Below are 24,021 nucleotides of genomic sequence, written 5' to 3' on the forward strand. Positions count from 1 at the left end.
GCTGCAAAGAGGTCAAGGAGGAGCAGGATGGAATAACTGCCTTTGGCCCTGGCAAGGGTAAGGTCGTTGACCACCTTGGCGAGGGCTGTTTCAGTTGAGTGTGCAGGTCGGAATCCAGACTGTAGGGGGTCAAGTAGGGTATTGGTGTTGATGTATTGGGTAATGTGCTGGTGGACTAGGCGTTCAAGGAGTTTAGAAGCATAGGGAAGGAGGGAGATTGGGCGGTAGTTTGAGGGTAGGGATGGGTCAAGTGAGGGTTTTTTCAGCAGGGGAAGTACAGTGGCCTGTTTGAATGCTTTGGGGAAGATGCCTGTGGAAAGGGAGAGATTGAACAAGGAGGTGAGGACTGGGGCCAGGTCAGGGAAGTGGGGACGAAGAGTATTTGCGGGTACCGGATCACAGGGAGAGGATGTGTGTGTGTCGGGGGGGGGGGGGGGGGGAGCCACTAGCAGCAGGCTGACTTCATCAATGGTGGCAGGAGCAAAAGAGGCGAGGGGTGGATGAGACAGGGGAGCAGCTGGGAGGGAAGGCAAGGGGACAACCTGAGAGGCATTGGGAAGGGAGGGATGGAGGAGGGAAATTTCATTGCGTATTGCTGCAATTTTAGTGGTGAAGTGGTTGGCAAAGTCATTGGCTGAGAGGGAGGAGCTGGGAGGGGGAGGAGTGGGGTTGAGGAGGGTATTGAAGGTAGCAAAAAGCTATCAAATTAATTGTGGTTCAGTGCATTGCAGTGCTTTCTGTGCAGATACCATACAGTATGCAGTGCATTTACAGGGCAACGTGTGCATTTACAGTGGCAGCGAGGCATGCTTTAATTGCACTGTATGCCTCACCATATGATAGCACTGCGCATACATATAAAATCGGCGCCGGTAGACTTGGGCGCAGGATACAGCTGGTATATGGCTGCTTCTGCACAAGTCTGGGCCGTGTTCATTACTATTCCCCCTCCAGGCCGCCATGGATGGTAGGGAATGATATAATTCGGCTTCCAGCGATTGCTGGAGGCCGAATTATTGTGTTTTTTAAGCAACCTAAGCTCCGTCTTCTGACGGCGCCGACGTTACTCACTGAGCGCTGCTCAGTTGTGATTCCTATTGTAGCCTATGGTGGCGCCGGCTGCGCCCAAATCTAGCAGCGCCAAAAAGCATTGCTCCGAGCACCGCAACTTTAACACAATTTTCATAGTGTGAAAGGAGCCTAAAGGTGGGTACATACATCAGATAATAGTCTTTGGAAAATGAAAGATCACAGACCAATTTTACCCCCTTCCATGTAGTATGAGAGCCATACCTACACAGTCTATTTTATTGAGCTGAACTCCCCATCAGATAAAAATCTTTGCAAGATGATGTGCACAAAGATGCTGTACACATGCAACAGATCAGTATCTGCAAAAGGTCAGTTCCTGCAAAATGCATTCATAGTCTATGATATCTGCAGATCTCATACACACCTTGTTTAGCAGACATTCATCTGCAGATCAGACAATTATCTGCAGATCCGAAAATCCATCCTAGTGGATCTGATCTGCAGATGAACAGGGCCGGATTTGTACTTTTTACCGCCCAAGGCCAACTATACTGTCTATTTGTTTTTTATATCTGTGTGCCCCAATGAGAATTCTACTTACTTTTCATCATTGGATGTCACAGACAATAACTATTTTAGTAATATGCGTATAGACTATGTTATGTTTTCCTTAAGAACTTTTATGTTATGCTTGCTATCTCGTTAATGATGGAACCATTGTGTCACCATGAGAGGCTGATGTGTACCTGCATGATAGAGTTTACAGGTCTTGCAGGGACGACACAAGCACAGGACAGAGGGTTCAAAGGGTAAATCTGTCCTTGTAGATAGGGATGGCTGCATAGAACAGCTTTACTGCCCCTCACTGAGCCGCCCCTAAATTTCTGGTGCCCTAGGCCATGGCCTATCTGGCCTTGCCAGAAATCCGGCCCTGCAGATGAATGTCCGTTAAACAAGGTGTGTATGAGATCTGCAGATATCATAGACTATGAATGCATTTTGCAGGAACGGAGCTTTTGCAGGAACTGATCTTTTGCAGATACTGATCTTTTGAATGTGTACAGCATCTTTGTGTGCAGCATCTTGCAAAGATTTTTAGGTACTTTTCCGTTAGCCGGGCGCATCCGGCAGGTGGCGCAAATTACATTAATACTTCACGTAACAAAAGTGTTAATGTAACCGATTGTATCGTGTTTGAAGTGGCCGTCTCGCTGCGGCCAAATGTATTGTATTAAGTGAGTTCATGGAATTAAAATGAAGCCGACGGCAATGTAACAGATGAAGCCGCCGGCTTCGGCTCTCGCTCTCCTCCCCCTTGCCCTCTCTCCTATACAATACTGGCAGCCGGCATGGACATGCGTGTACCCCCAGAGTCGTTCGTTGCGGTAGGGACCAGGTTTCCCTGCCGTGATGAACGACTCTGGGGGTACACGCATGTCACCGCCGGCTGCCAGTATTGTATAGGAGAGAGGGCAAGGGGGAGGAGAGTGAGAGCCGAAGCCGGCGGCTTTATCTGTTACATTGCCGCCGGCTTCATTTTAATTCCATGAACTCACTTAATACAATACATTTGGCCGCAGCGAGACGGCCACTTCAAACACGATACAATCGGTTACATTAACACTTTTGTTGCGTGAAGTGTTAATGTAATTAGCGCCACCTGCCGGATACAATCGGTTACATTAACACTTTTGTTACGTGAAGTATTAATGTAATTTGCGCCATCTGCCGGATGCGCTCGGCTAACGGAAAAGTACAGAATTTTATCTGATAGAGAGTTCAGCTCCATAGAATAGACTGTGTAGGTATGGCTTTCATACTCCATGAAAGGGGGTAAAATTGGTCTGTGATCTTATATTTTCCAAAGACTTTTATCTGATGTGGGTACCCACCTTTAGTGTCAGAAACAGAGCATCAGGTGGAAGTAACATTATTCTTAGAATGGGAAGACTAGAGCAATATGGCATCCCCTATGACAATTGCATTCTGCAGCTCTGGCCAGCTAGGTTACATGGCCATGTGCAATGGTAAAACATGGCTCAGATGAGGAAAACAGAACAAACATGAATTCAGGTTCGCTTTAAACCACACCTGAAATGAGAGGACGATGGAAGCTGAAATACTTATTGTCTAATAAACACTGCAAATTACCTGGCTGTCCTGCTGATCATCTGTCTTAAATGCTTTCAGCAGGGGCGTAACTAGAAATCACTGGGCCCCCCTGCGAAACTTTAGATGGGGTCCCTGCGCCCCCGACAGACGAGTGTGCTCCCATTCCCACCTTCTCATTACACTTACTCTGTCCACCTCCCATGGAGCAGAACTGGCTCTGCAGATTCTGACAGCATCACTACAGTACACCGCACTTCAGGAGGGGTAGAGAGGTTGGGGGCAGGGCACTGTACACTAGACCCTGCTACACACTAAATAGGGACTGTCAACAAATATTTGTCAACAAAACTTTGTATTTTTCCTTATCCGTGACTAAGCAGATGCTGTCCTTAGAACAATTGTGCAGAAAGCGTTTTCTCTCTGTGTTCTTAGTTGTAAGTCTCTCAGGATAGGGAAAATAAACTTCTCCCCCATGGGACCCCCTGTGGCTTCTGGGCCCCCCTGCGGCTGCATCCCTTGCAGAGTCTATTGTTGCGCCCCTGGCTTTCAGTTATAGAACCTGAACCAGCATGCAGATCAGGTGCTCTGACTGATTAGATAAGTCTGATTAGATAAGCTGTGTTGTTGTTTCAGGTGTGTGATTCAGACAAAGAGGTCTGCAGGATGCCAGGCTATTGATATTTTGTAAAAGGAAATAAATATGGGAACCATCACATCCCTTCAGGTTCCCTTGAAAAACAGGAACTCAGTTTTCTATTGAGAGATAAAATGCACTTCCAGTACAGAGAACCCGTCTCTCACCTCAGGACACTTCCCCAGTGTCTGCAGTTTGGTGCTTTCTGTCTTGGTTATGATGGTGAAGACACTACCGCCCTAAATAACAAGAGGGGAAATGTGAATAGCATGAATCATACACTCGTTCCTTTTCTTCCTAAGGTGTGCATCTGTTCTGAGTCTCAGTTTCTGCTAGAGAGAAATTATATCAAAGTACAGGTTCCTCAATAGACGGCAATGGTCATACTGGAATATGTGGAACTAGATATGCTTCTGTGAACTCAGTGTTCAACAGTATGCAGAGGGTTAATTTATTATCTATGACCCTCTGGTAAGACACTGTTATGTGAAGAAAAGGGAAAGCTCTGTTAGATGTTCTTGTTTTGCAGCTTATTAACAGACAACAATCTCGTACTTCAAAAATGTTTCTCAAGTAATGCTAATAAGAAATAACACGAAAAAAAATTGGTTCCCCTTGAATGGGATAGGCCAATAAAACTTGCTACAGGAACTGGCACAAATTAACGTGTTAAAACCTGCCATTACCTGACTCATGTGCATAGTGCTCTCTGCTCCATCAGTGATATTGTATTTCTGCCACAATACAAACTCATGGTAGTAAATCATGTGGAATGGCTTTTAATCCATACGAGTAATTTTGATCTGTGGGACTGGCAGCAATCTGTGCATCATTACAGTACATGGCTGTGTGGTGAGAATCAATACCCTATGCCACATCTTACCTCAGGAGGTTTCACATACTCGGCTACATCCCAGATCTTCCTGGCTCCCCTAGGGGCTTTGGACGTGGAAACCCCTTTCACTTTGGTGATGACAGCACTTTCTGGCCCAGTCTCCCGTGCCTGATACCCTTTCTGGACCACAAACACATACCTGCCAATAAATGAGCACAGCTAAGGGTGAGCAGGCAATATTGGGTGACGCACCACTGAAAGTTCATCATGTTGCCAAACATTTTTTCACAGCACTTTAGGATTTAGCAAATATGGTTAGCAGTTGGGAAATGCATTTTTCTGTTATTTGCTGTATTCCTAAAGTTTCTTATCAGGAAATGGTAAAAGATTGCCATGCATTTTTACTTACCAAGCAAAATACAGAATAATCAGAAGCTGTAGCAGTCTGTAGATGGTACCAAGGTGTCGATTCTTCACCACAATCACTTTGGGGGTTTCGTACTCCCATAATTGCCCAAACCATGTCATGGAGCGGGTCCGGCAGCCTGTCATGGGCTAGAGTCCAGTCCACGGGCACAAAGTGGCACGTGGTCCCCCAAATTCCTGTATAGAAAGACCTTTTTTATGGGCTTACACTGGAAGACAAGAAGAGACAGTGTCAAGTCTGCTGAGCTGATCCTTCTGCATTGTTGGATTGCTCCTCCTAATAATGTTTGTAAAGTAATTAGTGCTGATCTAGGCTGGAAGATGGTTAGAGAGTAGAGGGGGAGGCATTGAACAGTTTGTGGCTAGAGCAATGATGCACTCTTGTGGTGAAACTAAAGAATGCAGTTCTCAAACATTAAAGCAAACTTTAAAGGGAACCTTAAAGGAAAATCAACCAAATGATGCTGCCCTATGATATACTTACCCGGGGCTTTCTCCATCCCCTTGCAGCTGACAGATCCCATGCAGCATCTCCGTGCACAGCCGTCGGCCCGGGATCCCTGCTGGTGCAGAGGGCGACCTCAAGGTCGAGACGACCTTCCTCCAGCCCCTTGCAGCCGACAGGTCCCACACTAGTCAGTGCGCCTGCCCCGTTGTCAATCAAGCCCATGTTGTCCGCAGGGGGACTGCGCAGGCGCAGAGCTACTGCGTCTGCGTAGTACCCTGCAGACAACATGGGCTTTAATGACCGCGGTGCTCATACAGGTGCAGTAGAGGAGGTAGGCCTCTGCACCGGCGCAGACTCCCGGGATGGCGGCTGTGAGCAGAGATGCTGCGTGGGACCTGTTGGCTGCAAGGGGCTGGAGGAAGCCCCGGGTAAGTATATCATAGAGCAGCATTATTTGATTGATGCTTCCTTTAACTGAGAGGGATACGGATGTTTCCTTTTTTTTAATGTTTTATTGAATTTTAAACGGGAATAAACATAGAAATATGTAATCTCTACCCCCTCCCCCACTCCCTTCCCACCCATCCGCCCTCTTTCACTCTCTTTTCTCCTTAGGGTACTAGTATATAACCAATGAAACTGTTTTAAGTCCCTTATTTGCAACATCAGAAGAATAGAAGAATAGATCATCAAAGGTCCGGTGAAGTGAGAGGAGTTGCATCTAGCTCTAGACGGCCTAGGGTGCCTTTAAGTTGTTCCTTATAATACCAGGAGGTATATTTGAAGGTATTAACCAGCACTTGTAGGTCTCGGTGAGACATTGTTTGTAATAGGTATGCTTTCCAGCACTTGAAGAAGTGTTTCGTTGATTTTTCCTTATGTGTATAGGCTTCTAATTTATCTAACCGCATAATATGCTTCAATTCCTCCTTCAAGTCCCAAATGGTAGGTGTTGTGGAGTAGATCCATCTATTATAGATTGCTTTACGGGCTGCTAACAAACAAACATGTAAATTGAATAGAGGTGCCAAAAGGATAAAATCAATATTTAAAATATTAAAAAATGCGTAGGAGGCAGTGGTGGACTTTCCTCCTCTAAGCAGACACAACAAGCTGTGTATTCAACAAGGTATATTTATTGGTACACTCCAAGGGTTAATCACAACGCGTTTCGCAGGCCTATACCCGCTTCATCAGGCAGTAAGGGTAGGAGTACACAACAGCAGTATGTCAGGGTTACACCTGGCGCCTTTGGGAGGGTTACACAAAGGCGCCAGGTGTATACCCTGACATACTGCTGTTGTGTACTCCTACCCTTTCTGCCTGATGAAGCGGGTATAGGCCTGCGAAACGCGTTGTGATTAACCCTTGGAGTGTACCAATAAATATACCTTGTTGAATACACAGCTTGTTGTGTCTGCTTAAAGGAGGTAAGTCCACCACTGCCTCCTAAGCATTTTTTAATATTTTAAATATTGATTTTATCCTTTTGACGCCTCTGTTCAATTTACAATACGTTATACATCCACCCTTGGTGGAGGGGGATACCCTTTTTTCTTCACGTCTACAGAGAGCGACTTCTTAATCCTGAGTGAGGACAGGTTAATCTCCTCACCTGCCTATACAGTGGTTGCCTGGAGGTAACCCTGGTTTGTGAGTATATATTTTACTCTTTCTCATCATATCAATTGCCTTGACTTACTACACTATATCGGGCTTTCAGTTCTCTTTTCACACAGATCTGGGATTTGCTTTGGGGTATTGATCGGTTCTGGTGAATGGAACAAGAGTACCATAGGGTCTTTGGTTAACACATATTTGCTTAGTTTGTTGACAAATTTGATAACCTCATCACAATATTTTTGGATATATAAGACCATATGCAATGAATCATATTAGCCTTCTGTAACAAACATTTAGGGCAATGATTTAAATATCCAGGTCGCGGATTACTATAAACTATATTATAAGCATACTTGGCCTGGTATATCATAAGGAAATGTGATTCCCTCCATTTTTCATTTACCATCACTCTCCTAATCGGATTATTCCCCTCTATAATCCTGTTCTCTATGTTAGATACCGAAAAATGTTTATTCCAACCTGGCATGTTAAGTGTCACTTTATCTTGAATATTCACACTTTTTAGGCCCACTTGTATATCTGACAAAGACATTTTTCCTCCTGTAGGTTTTAAAAAGGTATCAAAGGGTATCATGTAAGCTATAGAGGAGATATTGTGTACGTGGGCTCGAGCAAAAGATTGGACTTGGACAAAGTTAGAAAGTCTCGTCTAGGAACAACATATTGCTGCCTTAGTTCCCTGAGGGTGTACCATCTCTTTTCACGCAGATTTAGTAAATTTCCCAGTCTGGTAATCCGCCCACTTACTATAGTTAGTATGTAGTACATTACCCCGGAATAAAGCTCAGTCTCCCCACTAGGGGCATATATTTAGACATTTTCCACGGTAGTTTATATTTTTTTCGTGTTTCTCTCCAAGCTATCATTGTATCCCTATAGATAACATTATGTTTTAAATCGGACCAGTATGTTTTGCCAGCTGTCATGTAAGAGCCCCAGTGAGTCCCAGTGTTCAGCAATACGGTGCTCCAGGAGGTTATTTGAAAACTCTGAGGTTCTAACTATCCAGTCCCGCACATGTCTGAAAAGGCATGAGAGGTTAAATCTTCTGATATCTGAGAAATTAAGACTCCCAATCTCTTTTGGGAGTTGTAAGAGTGACAATTTAATACGAGACCTTTTACCATTCCATATGAATTTTGTAATAGCTTTATTAAGTTCAGACACATCTTTATGTTTTATTAGAAGGGACAGTACCTGCATCGGGTACAATAGGCGGCCAAAGGTGATCATTTTGACTAGAGCTGTCCAACCTATGATTCCCAAAGGCAGGGCCGGATTTACAGCTCAGGACCCTATAGGCACAGAAATTCTGGCGCCCTGAGGCCTGCCCATCAGCACAGACCACACCCCCAAGTCACACCCCCTTTTGTGCAAGGTAACGTAGATATTACTAAAGACAAATAGAGAATATAAATAGCTGTGGCCGCACTCAGATCTGACTCCATGGGGGGGGGGGGGGGTTTGCTCTCTAGCGCCAGTACCAAGCGCTAGCAAGCACGTAGCCGATGCAGAAGAGCAGCTGACAGGCAGCAATTTAACCGCCTGTCAGCTGCAGGTCTGAAAAAGGCCTTATTGGAGGAGGGGTCACCATAAACCAAAGATAATTTCAGCTGAGAAAAATTAAAACCACATGTCACATGCTTCCAGATAAAATAATAAAGTAATCATACGCTTCCAGATAACATAATCAAATAGTTCCATGCCTCCAGATGAAATAATCAAGTAGTCTTCCTGAGGCAGGGTGTTGGCTAACTGGCAGGGTGCTATTTTCCTGGAGCAGGGTGCTGGTTTGCTGGGGCAGGGTGCTGGTTTGCTGTCACAGTGCTTCATCAGGAGGTTGTTGTGGGGCTTGAGCAGGAGGGTGCTGTGGGACTTGAGCAGGAGGTTGCTGTGGGGCTTGAGCAGGAGGGTGCTGTGGGGCTTGAGCAGGAGGGTGCTGTGGGGTGTGAGCAGGAGGTTGCTGTGGTGCTGGAGCAGGAGGGTGCTGTGGGGCTTGAGCAGGAGGGTGCTGTGGGGCGTGAGCAGGAGGGTGCTGTGGTGCTGGAGCAGGAGGGTGCTGTGGGGCTTGAGAAGGAGTGTGCTGTGGGGCTTGAGCAGGAGTGTGCTATGGGGCTTCAGCAGGAGGGTGCTGGGAGGATGCTGTGGGGCTTGAGCAGGAGGGTGCTGGGAGGTTGCTGTGGGGCTTGAGCAGGAGGGTGCTGGGAGGGTGCTGTGGGGCTTGAGCAGGAGGGTGCTGTGGGGCTTGAGCAGGAGGGTGCTATGGGGTTTGAGCAGGAGGGTGCTGGGAGGGTGCTGGGAGGCTTGAGCAGGAAGGTGCTATGGGGCGTGAGCAGGAAGGTGCTATGGGGCTTGATCAGGAGAGTGCTATGGGACTTGAGCAGGAGGGTGCTGTGGGGCTTGAGCAGGAGGGTGCTGTGGGTCTTGAGCAGGAGGGTGCTGGGAGGCTTCAGCAGGAGGGTGCTGGTAGGTTTGAGCAGGAGGGTGCTATGGGGCTTGAGCAGGAGGTTGCTGGGAGGTTGCTGTGGGGCTTGAGCAGGAGGGTGCTATGGGGCTGAAGCAGGAGGGTGCTGGGAGGTTGCTGTGGGGCTTGAGCAGGAGGGTGCTATGGGGCTTGAGCAGGAGGGTGCTGTGGGGCTTGAGCAGGAGGGTGCTATGGGTCTTGAGCAGGAGGGTGCTATGGGACTTGAGCAGGAGGGTGCTGTGGGGCTTGAGCAGGAGGGTGCTATGGAGCTTGAGCAGGAGGGTGCTGGGAGGTTGCTGTGGGGCTTGAGCAGGAGGGTGCTATGGGACTTGAGCAGGAGAGTGCTCTGGGGCTTAAGCAGGAGGGTGCTGGGAGGCTTGAGCAGGAGGGTGCTGGGGGGCTTGAGCAGGAGGGTGCTAGGAGGCTTGAGCAGAAGGGTGCTGGGAGGCTTGAGCAGGAGGGTGCTGTGGGGCTTGAGCAGGAGGGTGCTGGGAGGTTGCTGTGGAGCTTGAGCAGGGGGGTGCTATGGGGCTTGAGCAGGAGGGTGCTGTGGGGCTTGAGCAGGAGGGTGCTGTGGGGCTTGAGCAGGAGGGTGCTGTGGGGCTTGAGCAGGAGGGTGCTGTGGGGCTTGAGCAGGAGGGTGCTGGGAGGCTTGAGCAGGAGGGTGCTGGGAGGCTTGAGCAGGAGGGTGTTGGGAGGCTTGAGCAGGAGGGTGCTGGGAGGCTTGAGCAGGAGGGTGCTGTTTGGCTTGGGCAGGGAGCTCGCTGTGCGCCATTACACAGACCTCAGATCATGGGCGACCAGTCTTCCAATCCGCGCCGCCTCTGCCGCCGGAGCTTTCTCTTCAGTGAAGTATCAGTCCTCCGATCAGTGCGACAGTAGAGACAGAGAAGGGTGCACACTATTCATGCCCGGTGTACTCCTAATGCGGAAGTGACTAATGACGTCATTTCCGCATTAGGAGTACCCCGGGCGCGAGTAGCACGCGTACTTCTATGCCTCCGCTGACCAAATTATCGGAGGTCTCAGGAACAGCCTTATCAGTCTGCCGACAGTGCGTACACACACACTACTGTCTGCTGAAAGTCCGCCAGCGGGAAGGTCAGACGGACCCGTCGTTGGCTTCTGTAGTGCATGTGTACGCACCTTTAGACATACCCCTGCCACACCCCTAATCCCATTCCTGCTAAACCCCTGATCATGCATATCGGAAAGAATTCAGTAGAAAATAATAATTTGTAATTTACATGCAGTAATAAAGTAATTTACATGCAGTGGCTTGAAAAAGTATTTGGCCTCCTTGAAGTTTTGTGCATTTTGTCACATTACTGCCACAAACATGAATTAATTTTATTGGAATTCCACGTGAAAGACCAATACAAAGTGGTGTACATGTGAGAAGTGGATCGAAAATCATACATCATTCCAAACATTTTTTTTTACAAATAAATAACCGCAAAGTGGTGTGTGCGTAATTATTCAGCCCCCTGAGTCAATACTTTGTAGAACCACATTTTGCTGCAATTACAGCTGCCAGTCTTTTAGGGTATGTCTCTACCAGCTTTGCACATCTAGAGACTGAAATCCTTGCCCATTCTTCTTTGCAAAACAGCCCCAGCTCAGTCAGATTTGATGGACAGCGTTTGTGAACAGCAGTTTTCAGATCTTGCCACAGATTCTCAATTGGATTTAGATCTGGACTTTGACTGGGCCATTCTAACACATAGATATGTTTTGTTTTAAACTATTCCATTGTTACCCGGGCTTTATGTTTAGGGTCGTTGTCCTGCTGGAAGGTGAACCTCCGCCCCAGTCTCAAATCTTTTGCAGACTCCAAGAGGTTTTCTTTCAAGATTGCCCTGTATTTGGCTCCATCCATCTTCCCATCAACTCTGACCAGCTTGCCTGTCCCTGCTGAAGAGAAGCACCCCCAGAGCATGATGCTGCCACCACCATATTTTACAGTAGGGAGGGTGTGTTCAGAGTGATGTGCAGTGTTAGTTTTCCGCCACACATAGCGTTTTGCATTTTGGCCAAAAAGTTCCATTTTGGTCTCATCTGACTAGAGCATCTTCTTCCACATGGTTGCTGTGTCTCCCACATGGCTTGTGGCAAACTGCAAACGGGACCTCTTATGCTTTTCTGTTAACAATGGCTCTCTTCTTGCCACTCTTCCATAAAGGCCAACTTTGTGCAGTGCACGACTAATAGTTGTCCTATGGACAGATTCCCCCACCTGAGCTGTAGATCTCTGCAGGTCATCCAGAGTCACCATGGGCCTCTTGACTGCATTTCTGATCAACGCTCTCCTTGTTCGCCCTGTGAGTTTAGGTGGACGGCCTTGTCTTGGTAGGTTTACAGTTGTGCCATACTCCTTCCATTTCTGAATGATCGCTTGCACAGTGCTCAGTGGGATGTTCAAGGCTTTGGAAATCTTTTTGTAGCCTAAGCCTGCTTTAAATTTCTCAATAACTTTATCCCTGACCTGTCTGGTGTGTTCTTTGGACTTCACGGTGTTGTTGCTCCCAATATTCTCTTAGACAACCTCTGAGGCCATCACAGAGCAGCTGTATTTGTACTGACATTAGATTACACGCAGGTGCACTCTATTTAGTCATTAGCACTCATCAGGCAATGTCTCTGGGCAACTGACTGCACTCAGACCAAAGGGGGCTAAATATTTACGCACACCCCACTTTGCAGTTATTTATTTATAAAAAATGTTTGGAATCATGTATGATTTCCGTACCACTTCTCATGTGTACACCACTTTGTATTGGTCTTTCATGTGGAATTCAAATAAAATTGATTCATGTTTGTGGCAGTAATGTGACAAAATGTGGAAAACTTCAAGGGGGCTGAATACTTTTGCAAGCCACTGTACATTTCACGAGTGCCTATCCCTGGCGCTAGTGCCTAATCAGTAAATGACTGCTGTGTTTTCAAGATAGGCTTAAAGTGATCCCGAGCCGAAGCTATTTAGCTGAAGAGAGGGAAGCCTCAGGATCCTACAGAGGCTTCCCTCGATGCTCCGATGTCCCCCATCGCGGAGTGCGGCTCTCCTCCACTTCGGGGCCTCGCTCCTTTTCTGTCACGAGTGTGGCCATGCATAACGCCCTCAGTGATGGAGGACATCAGAGCACCGGGGGAAGCCTCGAAAGCATCCTGAGGCTTCCCTCTCTTTAGCTAAGTATCTTAAAGAGGAACTCCAGTGAAAATAATGTAGTAAAAAAGTGCTTCATTTTTTACCATAATTATGGATAAATGATTTAGTCAGTGTTTGCTCATTGTAAAATATTTCCTCTCCCAAATTCACATTCTGCCATGTATTACATGGTGACATTGTTACTGTGGGCAGGTTATGTAGCTGCTCCTAGCTGTTTTGGCTGTTACAGACAGCTGTAAACAGCCATTTCCTGTCTGTGAACATTGTTACATTGTGGCAGTTTGCCCAGAGTACCGCGGTACCCAGAGCTTCTTGTGGGAGGGGTTTCAGCACAAAATCAGTCATACAGCGCCCCCTGATGGTCTGTTTGTGAAAATCATTATATTTCTCATGTAAAAGGGGGTATCAGCTACTGATTGAGATAAAGTTCAATTCTAGGTTGGAGTTTCTCTTTAAGTTGTACCCGAGCTTCGGCTCAGGTATACCTTAAAGGTACATACAGTTATGAGGTGATAGACTGACTGAAAATCTCATGTCTATAGCCAGGAGCAAGTGCTTACTGCCAGGGAGTTCTTGTGTAAATAATTTTATGTATGTTGTTTTCCTGTAACATGAGCCAGCACTAGAAGTGTCTGTGCCCACCTCCTGCTCTTGTCTCCGTACATAAATGGGTACACACTCAGCCGCAATAAATAATATATTTTGCTCTCACTATGAAAGGAAACCCTCATGTCATGTCTGGGTCCTCACAGGCCTGGGAGCAGTTGCCATTATGTTGCAACTTCCACTGAGAATAAATAAAAACTTCTCCATTATAAATAAGAGCTTGCACAGTTAGAATTATAAGCAGGGCCGGATTTACCATAAGGCACTGTGACGGTTGGCACAGCCAGCACACTTGCGGTGTAATTCAGCGGAGGTTTGTAGGTTCATGGAGGGCAAAGTCTAGGGTGCCAGGACATCTGTGCCTATAGGCTCCTGTGAGGTAAATGCGGGCCTGATTATAAGGGTCTCATATGGTAAAGTTGTTAGCAACAGTAGAGATTTGTCACACAAACTTTAAGTAATGGATATTTTTACTCACAGGTAATAGGGCAGCAGATAGAGATGCTAATAGTTAAATAAGATTTCTTGTGTTTATTTACATGTCACCAGTGGGAGGAGCCTCTCTGTAACACATGTTTTGTATAACCTCTGTCCCCTTTGACACGCAGACACATTTTATGGTAGTCCACGTTAGGTTCATAGTCTGTTATGACTGAACGTCAAAAGGTTCAGTAGGACTAGGAAAAAGAAATCAAAACCTTAGATGTGTAGATATGTAAGGGAACTGAAATATTTAACACTGAAATCTGATTTAAAAGGTTAATTAACTGGAACATGACTATTAAAATGTGATTAATATGTCTAATATTAATAATTGTATAATTAATTGTATCATACAGTACAACAGTTATGGTCCGGCAAGATAAAAATTACTTTTTGACTTTAGTTGGGTTTTAGGCTGTTTATTCATTTTAAAATGACTTTAATAGGGTAGGGCTAATATTCTGAACACTTTAGGGATGTAACCATTTGGAGAGCAGCTCCTGTAAATACGGGGGGGGGGGGGGGGGGGGTAAAAGGGGGTAGCTGTGGGGGGCCATCTACTTACCCTCTCTCCATTTGATACAAAGGTCCATTCTCTCAGTGCTTCATACCACATTATACCTCAGTCCTTTCTGACTATTGTCCGTCATTACACCTCAGTCCTATCAGTGCGTCATATCTCATTATAGCTCAGTCCTTTCTGATCATTGTCCGTCATTACACCCAGGGCCGGCCCTGGACTTTTTGCCGCCTGAGGCAAATTTTGAAAAAATTGTCACACCCCCCCCCCCCCCCCCCCCCCGGTAGCGGGCAGGACGGGGGTATTGGGCCTAGCGGTGGGGAGGGGGGTCGGACCCCCCCCTCCCTCGCCTGGGTCCTCCGATCTGCGCTCCCCTCCAGCTTTAAATAGCGAGTAAGCAGCCGTCCAGCCGACAGTAAGAGGCACGGGCGGGGGATCACTAACCTCTTCCTCGTTCCAACGTGCGCTCCACTGACGTCACTTCCTGCAATGCCGGCCACGTACAATACAGTGGGCGGCGTTGCAGAAAGTGACGTCAGTGGAGCGCACGCTGGAACGAGGAAGAGGTGAGTGATCCCCCACCTCTTACTGTCGGCTGGACGACTGCTTACTCGCTATTTAAAGCTGGAGGGGAGCGCAGATCGGGGGACCCAGGAGAGGGAGGGGGCGTCCGACCCCCCTCCCCACCGCTAGGCCCAATACCCCCGTCCTGCCCGCTACCCCTACAGCTCAGCGGCCGGCCACCCCCGAACCCACGGACGGGCGGATGCCGCCCCTAGAAGTTTGCCGCCTGAGGCAAAAGTTTCACCCCGCCTCATGAGCGGGCCGGCCCTGATTACACCTCAGTCCTATCAGTGCGTCATATCCCATTATAGCTCAGTCCTTTCTGACCATTGTCCGTCATTACACCTCAGTCCTGTCAGTGCTTCATACCACATTATACCTCAGTCCTTTCTGACTATTGTCCATCATTACACCTCAGTCCTATCAGTGCGTCATATCTCATTATAGCTCAGTCCTTTCTGATCATTGTCCGTCATTACACCTCAGTCCTATCAGTGCGTCATATCTCATTATAGCTCAGTCCTTTCTGACCATTGTCCGTCATTACACCTCAGTCCTGTCAGTGCTTCATACCACATTATACCTCAGTCCTTTCTGACCATTGTCCGTCATTACACCTCAGTCCTGTCAGTGCTTCATACCACATTATACCTCAGTCCTTTCTGACCATTGTCCGTCATTACACCTCAGTCCTGTCAGTGCTTCATTCCACATTATACCTCAGTCCTTTCTGACTATTGTCCATCATTACACCTCAGTCCTATCAGTGCGTCATATCTCATTATAGCTCAGTCCTTTCTGACCATTGTCCGTCATTACACCTCAGTCCTGTCAGTGCTTCATACCACATTATACCTCAGTCCTTTCTGACTATTGTCCATCATTACACCTCAGTCCTATCAGTGCGTCATATCTCATTATAGCTCAGTCCTTTCTGACCATTGTCCGTCATTACACCTCAGTCCTGTCAGTGCTTCATACCACATTATACCTCAGTCCTTTCTGACCATTGTCCGTCATTACACCTCAGTCCTGTCAGTGCTTCATACCACACTATACCTCAGTCCTTTCTGACCATTGTCCGTCATTACACCTCAGTCCTGTCAGTGCTTCATACCACATTATACCTCAGTCCTTTCTGACCATTGTCTGTAATTACACCTCAGTCCTGTCAGTGCTTCATACCACATTATACCTCAGTCCTTTCTGACCATTGCCCGTCATTACACCTCAGTCCTGTCAGTGCTTCATATCTCATTATACCTCAGCCTTTCTGACTATTGTCCGTCATTACACCTCAGTCCTCAGTGCAGGGGTGTTTTTAGGCATAGGCATTACAGGCCACTGCCTGGAGAGCCATTGGTCCTTGGGGGTGCCATGTCCCTGATTAAGCCCCGCTCCTGAACTAAGCCTTGCCTCCAAAATGAAGCCACGCCTTGATGGGTGTTGGTACCTACTTCTGTCCCCTTGTGCCTCCTTCTGTCTCCTTGTGCCACCTTCAGTTCCCCTGTGCCACCTCTGCCCCCCTGTTTGTCCCTTTGTCCCCCTGTGCCTCCTGTTGCCTCTCCTTATGCCTCCTTCTGTCTCCACTTGTGCCTCCTGTCTCCTTGTGCCATCTTCATTCCCCCTGTGTCACCTCTGCCCCCCCCCCCCGTGCTTCCAGAGATACAATACAATAATACAATACAATAACATTTGTAAAGCGCTTTTCTCCCATAGGACTCAAAGTGCATAGTTGTGTCTCAGATTAATATAGGGTTGCAGGCTGGGTTGTGTTACAGAGGAGATAGTCAGATGTTCATGAATGCCAGACTAAAGAGGTAGGTTTTCAGTTTAGACTTAAATGCTTCCAGGGATGGAGTTGTCCTGATTGGGTGTGGCAGGGAGTTCCAAAGTGTAGGGGCAGCATGACAAAAGGCTCTGTCTCCAAAGGTTTTGAGGTGGACTCTGGGGGTGACCATGGTGTTACGTCCTTTTGATCTAAGATTGTGGGGGGTGTGATGCAGTTGCAACAAGTCCTTCAGGTATCCAGGGCCCAGATTGTGCAAGGATTTGAATGTCAGTAAGCCAATCTTAAACAGAATTCTCCATTTTATCGGTAGCCAGTGGAGTGAGCTCAGGGTTGGTGTTATGTGACAATGGCGGGGTTGGCTCGTTAACAGTCTTGCGGCGGCATTCTGTACTAATTGCAGGCGGCGTAAGTCTTTCTTATGCAGGCCTGTGTAGAGGGTGTTGCAGTAGTCTAACCTTGATGTGACGAAGGCATGGACTAGGGTTGGAAGATCCTCTGAAGGAATTAGGTGTTTAATCCTTGCAATCTTCCTTAGGTGAAAGAAGGAATGTTTCACAACTGCTGAGATTTGATTCCTGAAGCTTAATTTCCCATCAATCAGTACTCCCAGGCTGCGCACACAGTCTGAGTTTTTCAGGTCTGAGCTCCCTATCCTTAGCGGTGTTGGTTGAGACTGGGGCTGCTTTGCTGTTGAGCCCTGGCCCTCGATAACAAGAACCTCAGTTTTGTCAGCATTAAGTTCTAGCCAATTAATATTCATCCACTCCTGAAGCTCAGCTCAGCATGAGTTTATTTGTGGAGTAGGGTCTGTGATGCCAGGTTTGAATGACAAATATAGCTGGGTGTCATCAGCATAGCAATGATATGTCAGGCCATGTTTTTGTATGATTTCTCCAAGTGGCAGCATGTATATGGTGAAAAGTAAAGGGGATAATATTGCGCCCTGAGGTACACCGTATTTTAGTGGCACACGGTTGGAGAGGAAGGGCCCTAAGGCTACCCTTTGTGTTCTGCCAGCCAGGAAGGAGTTGAACCACTGGAGAACAATGCCATCTATGCCACAGTACTCTTGTAGCCTGTTGAGCAAGATTTCATGATCGACTGTGTCAAAAGCCGCTGAGAGGTCGAGCAAAATGAGGATGGAACATTGACCCTTGTCTCTTGCAATGAGCAGATCATTGCAAATCTGGGTGAGGGCTGTTTTACAGCTGTGATATTTCCTGAAGCCAGATTGAAGAGGGTCAAGGATGTTGTTTCTGGAGAGCCTGGCTTCAAGTTGGAGATAGACAGCCTTTTCAATAACTTTTCCCAGAAAGGAGAGGTTAGAGACAGGTCTGTAGCTGTTTAGAGCATCTGGGTCTAAGGGATGGTTTCTTGAGTAGTGGCCTGACGATTGCTTCTTTCAGAGTAGAGGGAAACCACCCTTCTTGTAAGGAACCGTTGACTATTTTGTGGAATTCCGGTGTAAAAAGTTCAGGGCATTTCAACATGAACTTAGTGGGGCCAGGGTCCAGATCACAGGTAGTCTGGCGAAGGTTTGAGAGGATATCCAAGATGTCTTTTTCAGTGATTACCTTAAAATCAGACCATGGTGGTAGGCTATTTTTGCACCTGTTATATGGCTGTGCATGGGTTTCTTGGGCTGTGAATTGAATGGCAGATCGTATGGAGGAGACTTTGTCTGAGAAGAAGTGGGCAAATTTCTCGCACAGTTCCTGTGAAGGTCTGATGCTGGATTAAAAATGGATTAAAATGAAATGGTGCCCTGGGCAAACAACGACTTTGGGCCCATACTTGATGGCCACCTAGCTTTTTTGGCAATATTTGTTGGGGGTTAGCATAAGTCGGGCCCCTAGACTCTTTTCGGGCCCTTTTCAGGTTGCTTTGTGGATGATCCGGCTCTTTGTGCATCCCTCTGGCCCACTAAGCCTCCTTCTGTCCCCTTTTCTCACTATCTGTTCCCGCCCCACTCCTGCGCTCCCACAGTGCAGTTTGTAAAGGCAGAGTATAGTGCAGCAAAAGCTGTGATCTTACCTTCCTTCTGGAGTCCAGCGCTGTGCCTGTGAAACCATCCTGTCTGTTTTCTGCTCCCTCTAGTGCTGGCTCTACTTATGTAGCGTGTAATCACTCTACATGTGGTAGGAGATGCTGGGCACTAGGGCCAGTGGTGAGCGGACAGGCAGAAGCACAGCACTGGACTCCAGCGGAGAGGTGAGAGCACAGCTTCTGTTGCGCTATACTCTGCATTTACACAGTAAGCTGGGGTAGTGCAGGTAGGGGGAGTGCAATGAAATGCGACATGAGGGTTTTTAATATCGTAGGGACTCCTTGTATTATGCATCCACCCTATACGGCCCATGGTTTATATTCTCTAGTGTGTTGTGGGGAGGTGACACAGGACTTCTTGTCTGGAGTGGCTAGAATCGCCCCTGTCTCAGTGCTTCATACCTCATTATACCTCAGTCCTTCTGACCCTTCATTAAACCTCAGTCTTGTCAGTGCGTCATACCTCATTATACCTCAGTCCTTCTGACCCTTCATTAAACCTCAGTCTTGTCAATGCGTCATACCTCATTATACCTCAGTCCTTTCTGACCCTTCATTACACCTCAGTCCTGTCAGTGCTTCATACCTCATTATACCTCAGTCCTTTCTGACCCTTCATTACACCTCAGTCCTGTCAGTGCTTCATACCTCATTATACCTCAGTCCTTTCTGACCCTTCATTACACCTCAGTCCTGTCAGTGCTTCATACCTCATTATACCTCAGTCCTTTCTGACCCTTCATTACACCTCAGTCTTGTCAGTGCTTCATACCTCATTATACTTCCGTTGTCTTAACTAAAAATACTAATGGTTTATAACTGTATTATCGACCAAAAGAGTATTGTTAATTTAGCAAATTAAACCAGTAAGTTCACATATCCTTTCAATCTACAGGTTATTACTAGCCACAAAATAAAAAAAAACCTGATGCTTGCAAACATTAAATATTGGGTCCCCTTGTTCCTCACCTGATATTCAGATAGGCACCCGGTATAATGAGTTAGAACTATTTACTGAAGAAAACATGCAGAGATAAATCCTACCAACCATCAGGTAATGCAGCTTACATAGAACAGAGAGGAACACAGAATGAATACAGGAAATCACAATACCATAGAGATCATCACAGCAAATTACAGACAGTGACATCTGGTGGTTGCTTTACTATACTGCCGTTTGAGGAATACTGTTGTTAAATCTAGCAGTTTGTTCTTACATTCTATGGCTTTTCTAGTGGAATTTACAGGTAAAGTATAGAACCAATGGCATTTGTATAATATCACTAGTGGAATTATGACTAAACCACCTCTATAAATATGTCTTACTGCTAAAAATCACATATTTGTTATAAGCTTGCCATGTTGTAAAAAATATTTTTCTATTTCAGTTTTCTATCAGCTAACAATGTTCAATCATTTCACCTCAGTAAGCTCAAACAGATTTTTTTTTTACTACAATGGCAACAATATTCTCTGTATTCTGTATGAAATACTTGCACCATGAGACTATCCAGAAACTCCCACCATGTTGCAGGAGTAATCAGTAACTCAGAGCAGAAGTCCTTGTTACTCATTTTAGCATCTGGACTAATTCATTGAAATTGGAGCATTTTCATGAATTAAAGTTTCTGTCTGACACACCGCGGGATGTTTTATATGCTTGCAAAAAAACAAAATAAGCAAGGTAAACTATGCTTGCCATTAATCCTTGCAATACATAGAGGTTATTTGAGAAAAAAACGTGTAATTTTCCTTTATACAAAATACTGTAGAATACGTACTGTGCTGTGACACAGCTACCACTCAGCATTACAGTGCACAGGGCTTCATGGCTAATAATTTGGAAATGTTGCAGTTCTTGATAATGTATAGGCCAGAGGTCATGCTGTAATGGAGACACCATTTACAGAAGACAGAGCAATGAATGTTATAGATATGTGCCTGGGCGTAGGGCCCGCGGTCGCAGGGGTCGCCGTGGCGACCGGGCCCGCCTCCTAAAGAGGCGGGGGAGGGGCCCGGGGGCCTGGACCCCTGAGGTGTTGAAACTGGCTCCCGGAGGCAGAGCAGGATCCTGCAGCGCAGCGGAGCAGCCAGTTTCTCCCGGAGGCAGAGCAGGGCTACGGCAAGATGGCTGCCGAAGCCCTGCACTAGAGACTATTTGTGTCTCCAGTACAGGGCTTCGGGCGCCATCTTGCCGTAGCCCTGCACTCTGCCTGTCAGCGAGGGAGAAACTGGCTGCTCCGCTGCAGAATCGTCGCTGAGGAGCTGCAGGAGGGAGGCTGGTTGCACGTCGGGGAGCTCACGTCAGAGGCTGGCCAGGTGAGTGAATTTTTTATTTGTGCAGGTTTATTTTCTGGTGACTGACTGACTGCCCCCACATAGCGATTATTTTCTGGTGACTGTCCCCACATAACGATTATTTTCTGGTGACTGTCCCCACATAACGATTATTTTCTGGTGACTGCCCCCACATAACGATTATTTTCTGGTGACTGTCCCCACATAACGATTATTTTCTGGTGACTGTCCCCACATAACGATTATTTTCTGGTGACTGCCCCCACATAACGATTATTTTCTGGTGACTGCCCCCACATAACGATTCTTTTCTGGTGACTGTCCCCACATAACGATTCTTTTCTGGTGACTGTCCCCACATAACGATTCTTTTCTGGTGACTGTCCCCACATAACGATTCTTTTCTAGTGACTGCCCCCACATAACGATTATTTTCTGGCGACTGCCCCCACATAACGATTCTTTTCTGGTGACTGTCCCCACATAACGATTATTTTCTGGTGACTGTCCCCACATAACGATTATTTTCTGGTGACTGTCCCCACATAACGATTATTTTCTGGTGACTGCCCCCACACAACGATTATTTTCTGGTGACTGCCCCCACATAACGATTATTTTGTGGTGACTGCCCCCACATAACGATTATTTTGTGGTGACTGCCCCCACATAGCGATTATTATCTGGTGACTGCCCCCACATAACGATTATTTTCTGGTGACTGCCCCCACATAACGATTATTTTCTGGTGACTGCCCCCACATAACGATTATTTTCTGGTGACTGCCCCCACATAGCGATTATTATCTGGTGACTGCCCCCACATAACGATTATTTTCTGGTGACTGCCCCCACATAACGATTATTTTCTGGTGACTGCCCCCACATAACGATTATTTTCTGGTGACTGCCCCCACATAACGATTATTTTCTGGTGACTGTCCCCACATAACGATTATTTTCTGGTGACTGTCCCCACAGAACGATTCTTTTCTGGTGACTGTCCCCACATAACGATTATTTTCTGGTGACTGCCCCCACATAACGATTATTTTCTGGTGACTGTCCCCACATAACGATTCTTTTCTGGTGACTGTCCCCACATAACGATTCTTTTCTGGTGACTGTCCCCACATAACGATTCTTTTCTGGTGGCTGTCCCCACATAACGATTCTTTTCTGGTGACTGTCCCCACATAACGATTCTTTTCTGGTGACTGCCCCCACATAACGATTATTTTCTGGTGACTGCCCCCACATAACGATTCTTTTCTGGTGACTGTCCCCACATAACTATTATTTTCTGGTAACTGTCCCCACATAACGATTATTTTCTGGTGACTGCCCTCACATAACGATTATTTTCTGGTGACTGCCCCCACATAACGATTATTTTCTGGTTACTGTCCCCACAACGATTATTTTCTGGTGACTGCTCCCCACATAACGATTATTTTCTGGTGAGTGCCCCCACATAACGATTATTTTCTGGTGACTGTCCCCACATAACGATTATTTTCTGGTGAATGCCCCCACATTGCGTTTATTTTCTGGTGAATGCCCCCACATTGCGTTTATTTTCTGGTGAATTCCCCCACATAACGATTATTTTCTGGTGACTGCCCCCACATAACGATTATTTTCTGGTGACTGCCCCCACACAACGATTATTTTCTGGTGACTGCCCCCACATAACGATTATTTTGTGGTGACTGCCCCCACATAACGATTATTTTGTGGTGACTGCCCCCACATAGCGATTATTATCTGGTGACTGCCCCCACATAACGATTATTTTCTGGTGACTGCCCCCACATAACGATTATTTTCTGGTGACTGCCCCCACATAACGATTATTTTCTGGTGACTGCCCCCACATAGCGATTATTATCTGGTGACTGCCCCCACATAACGATTATTTTCTGGTGACTGCCCCCATATAACGATTATTTTCTGGTGACTGCCCCCACATAACGATTATTTTCTGGTGACTGTCCCCACATAGCGATTATTTTCTGGTGACTGTCCCCACAGAACGATTCTTTTCTGGTGACTGTCCCCACATAACGATTATTTTCTGGTGACTGCCCCCACATAACGATTATTTTCTGGTGACTGCCCCCACATAACGATTATTTTCTGGTGACTGTCCCCACATAACGATTCTTTTCTGGTGACTGTCCCCACATAACGATTCTTTTCTGGTGACTGTCCCCACATAACGATTCTTTTCTGGTGACTGTCCCCACATAACGATTCTTTTCTGGTGACTGTCCCCACATAACGATTATTTTCTGGTGACTGCCCCCACATAACGATTATTTTCTGGTGACTGTCCCCACATAACGATTCTTTTCTGGTGACTGTCCCCACATAACTATTATTTTCTGGTGACTGTCCCCACATAACGATTATTTTCTGGTGACTGCCCTCACATAACGATTATTTTCTGGTGACTGCCCCCACATAACGATTATTTTCTGGTGACTGCCCCCACATAACGATTATTTTCTGGTTACTGTCCCCACAACGATTATTTTCTGGTGACTGCTCCCCACATAACGATTATTTTCTGGTGAGTGCCCCCACATAACGATTATTTTCTGGTGACTGTCCCCACATAACGATTATTTTCTGGTGAATGCCCCCACATTGCGTTTATTTTCTGGTGAATGCCCCCACATTGCGTTTATTTTCTGGTGAATTCCCCCACATTGCGTTTTTTTTCTGGTGAAAGCTCCCACATTGTGTTTATTTTCTGGTGAAAGCTCCCACATTGCGTTTATTTTCTGGTGAATTCTCCCACATTGCGTTTATTTTCTGGTGAATGCTGCGCACATAACAATTATTTTCTGGTGACTGCTCCCCACATTGCGATTATTTTCTGGTGAATGCTCCCACATTGCGATTATTTTCTGGTGAATGCTGCGCACATAACTATTATTTTCTGG

General features: G+C 46.6%; 1 protein-coding gene across 7 annotated transcripts in view; it reads right to left on the bottom strand.

Annotated features, from left to right (window-relative positions):
* The window catches only part of P2RX2 (purinergic receptor P2X 2), a 147,084-nt gene that overhangs the window by 96,002 nt on the left and 27,061 nt on the right, over nucleotides 1-24,021 (bottom strand). For all 7 annotated transcript variants that reach the window (XM_068240698.1, XM_068240682.1, XM_068240691.1 and 4 more), the window contains 3 exons: nucleotides 5,023-5,248; nucleotides 4,662-4,812; nucleotides 3,946-4,017 (listed from right to left, as the gene is read on the bottom strand). In XM_068240698.1, coding sequence (XP_068096799.1) covers nucleotides 3,946-4,017; nucleotides 4,662-4,812; nucleotides 5,023-5,165 — 366 coding nt within the window. In that variant the 5' untranslated portion in view covers nucleotides 5,166-5,248. The remainder of the gene's footprint in view (nucleotides 1-3,945; nucleotides 4,018-4,661; nucleotides 4,813-5,022; nucleotides 5,249-24,021) is intronic.

The sequence above is a fragment of the Hyperolius riggenbachi genome, chromosome 1 (genome assembly GCF_040937935.1).
Source record: "Hyperolius riggenbachi isolate aHypRig1 chromosome 1, aHypRig1.pri, whole genome shotgun sequence".
In the NCBI taxonomy this organism is placed as follows: domain Eukaryota; kingdom Metazoa; phylum Chordata; class Amphibia; order Anura; family Hyperoliidae; genus Hyperolius; species Hyperolius riggenbachi.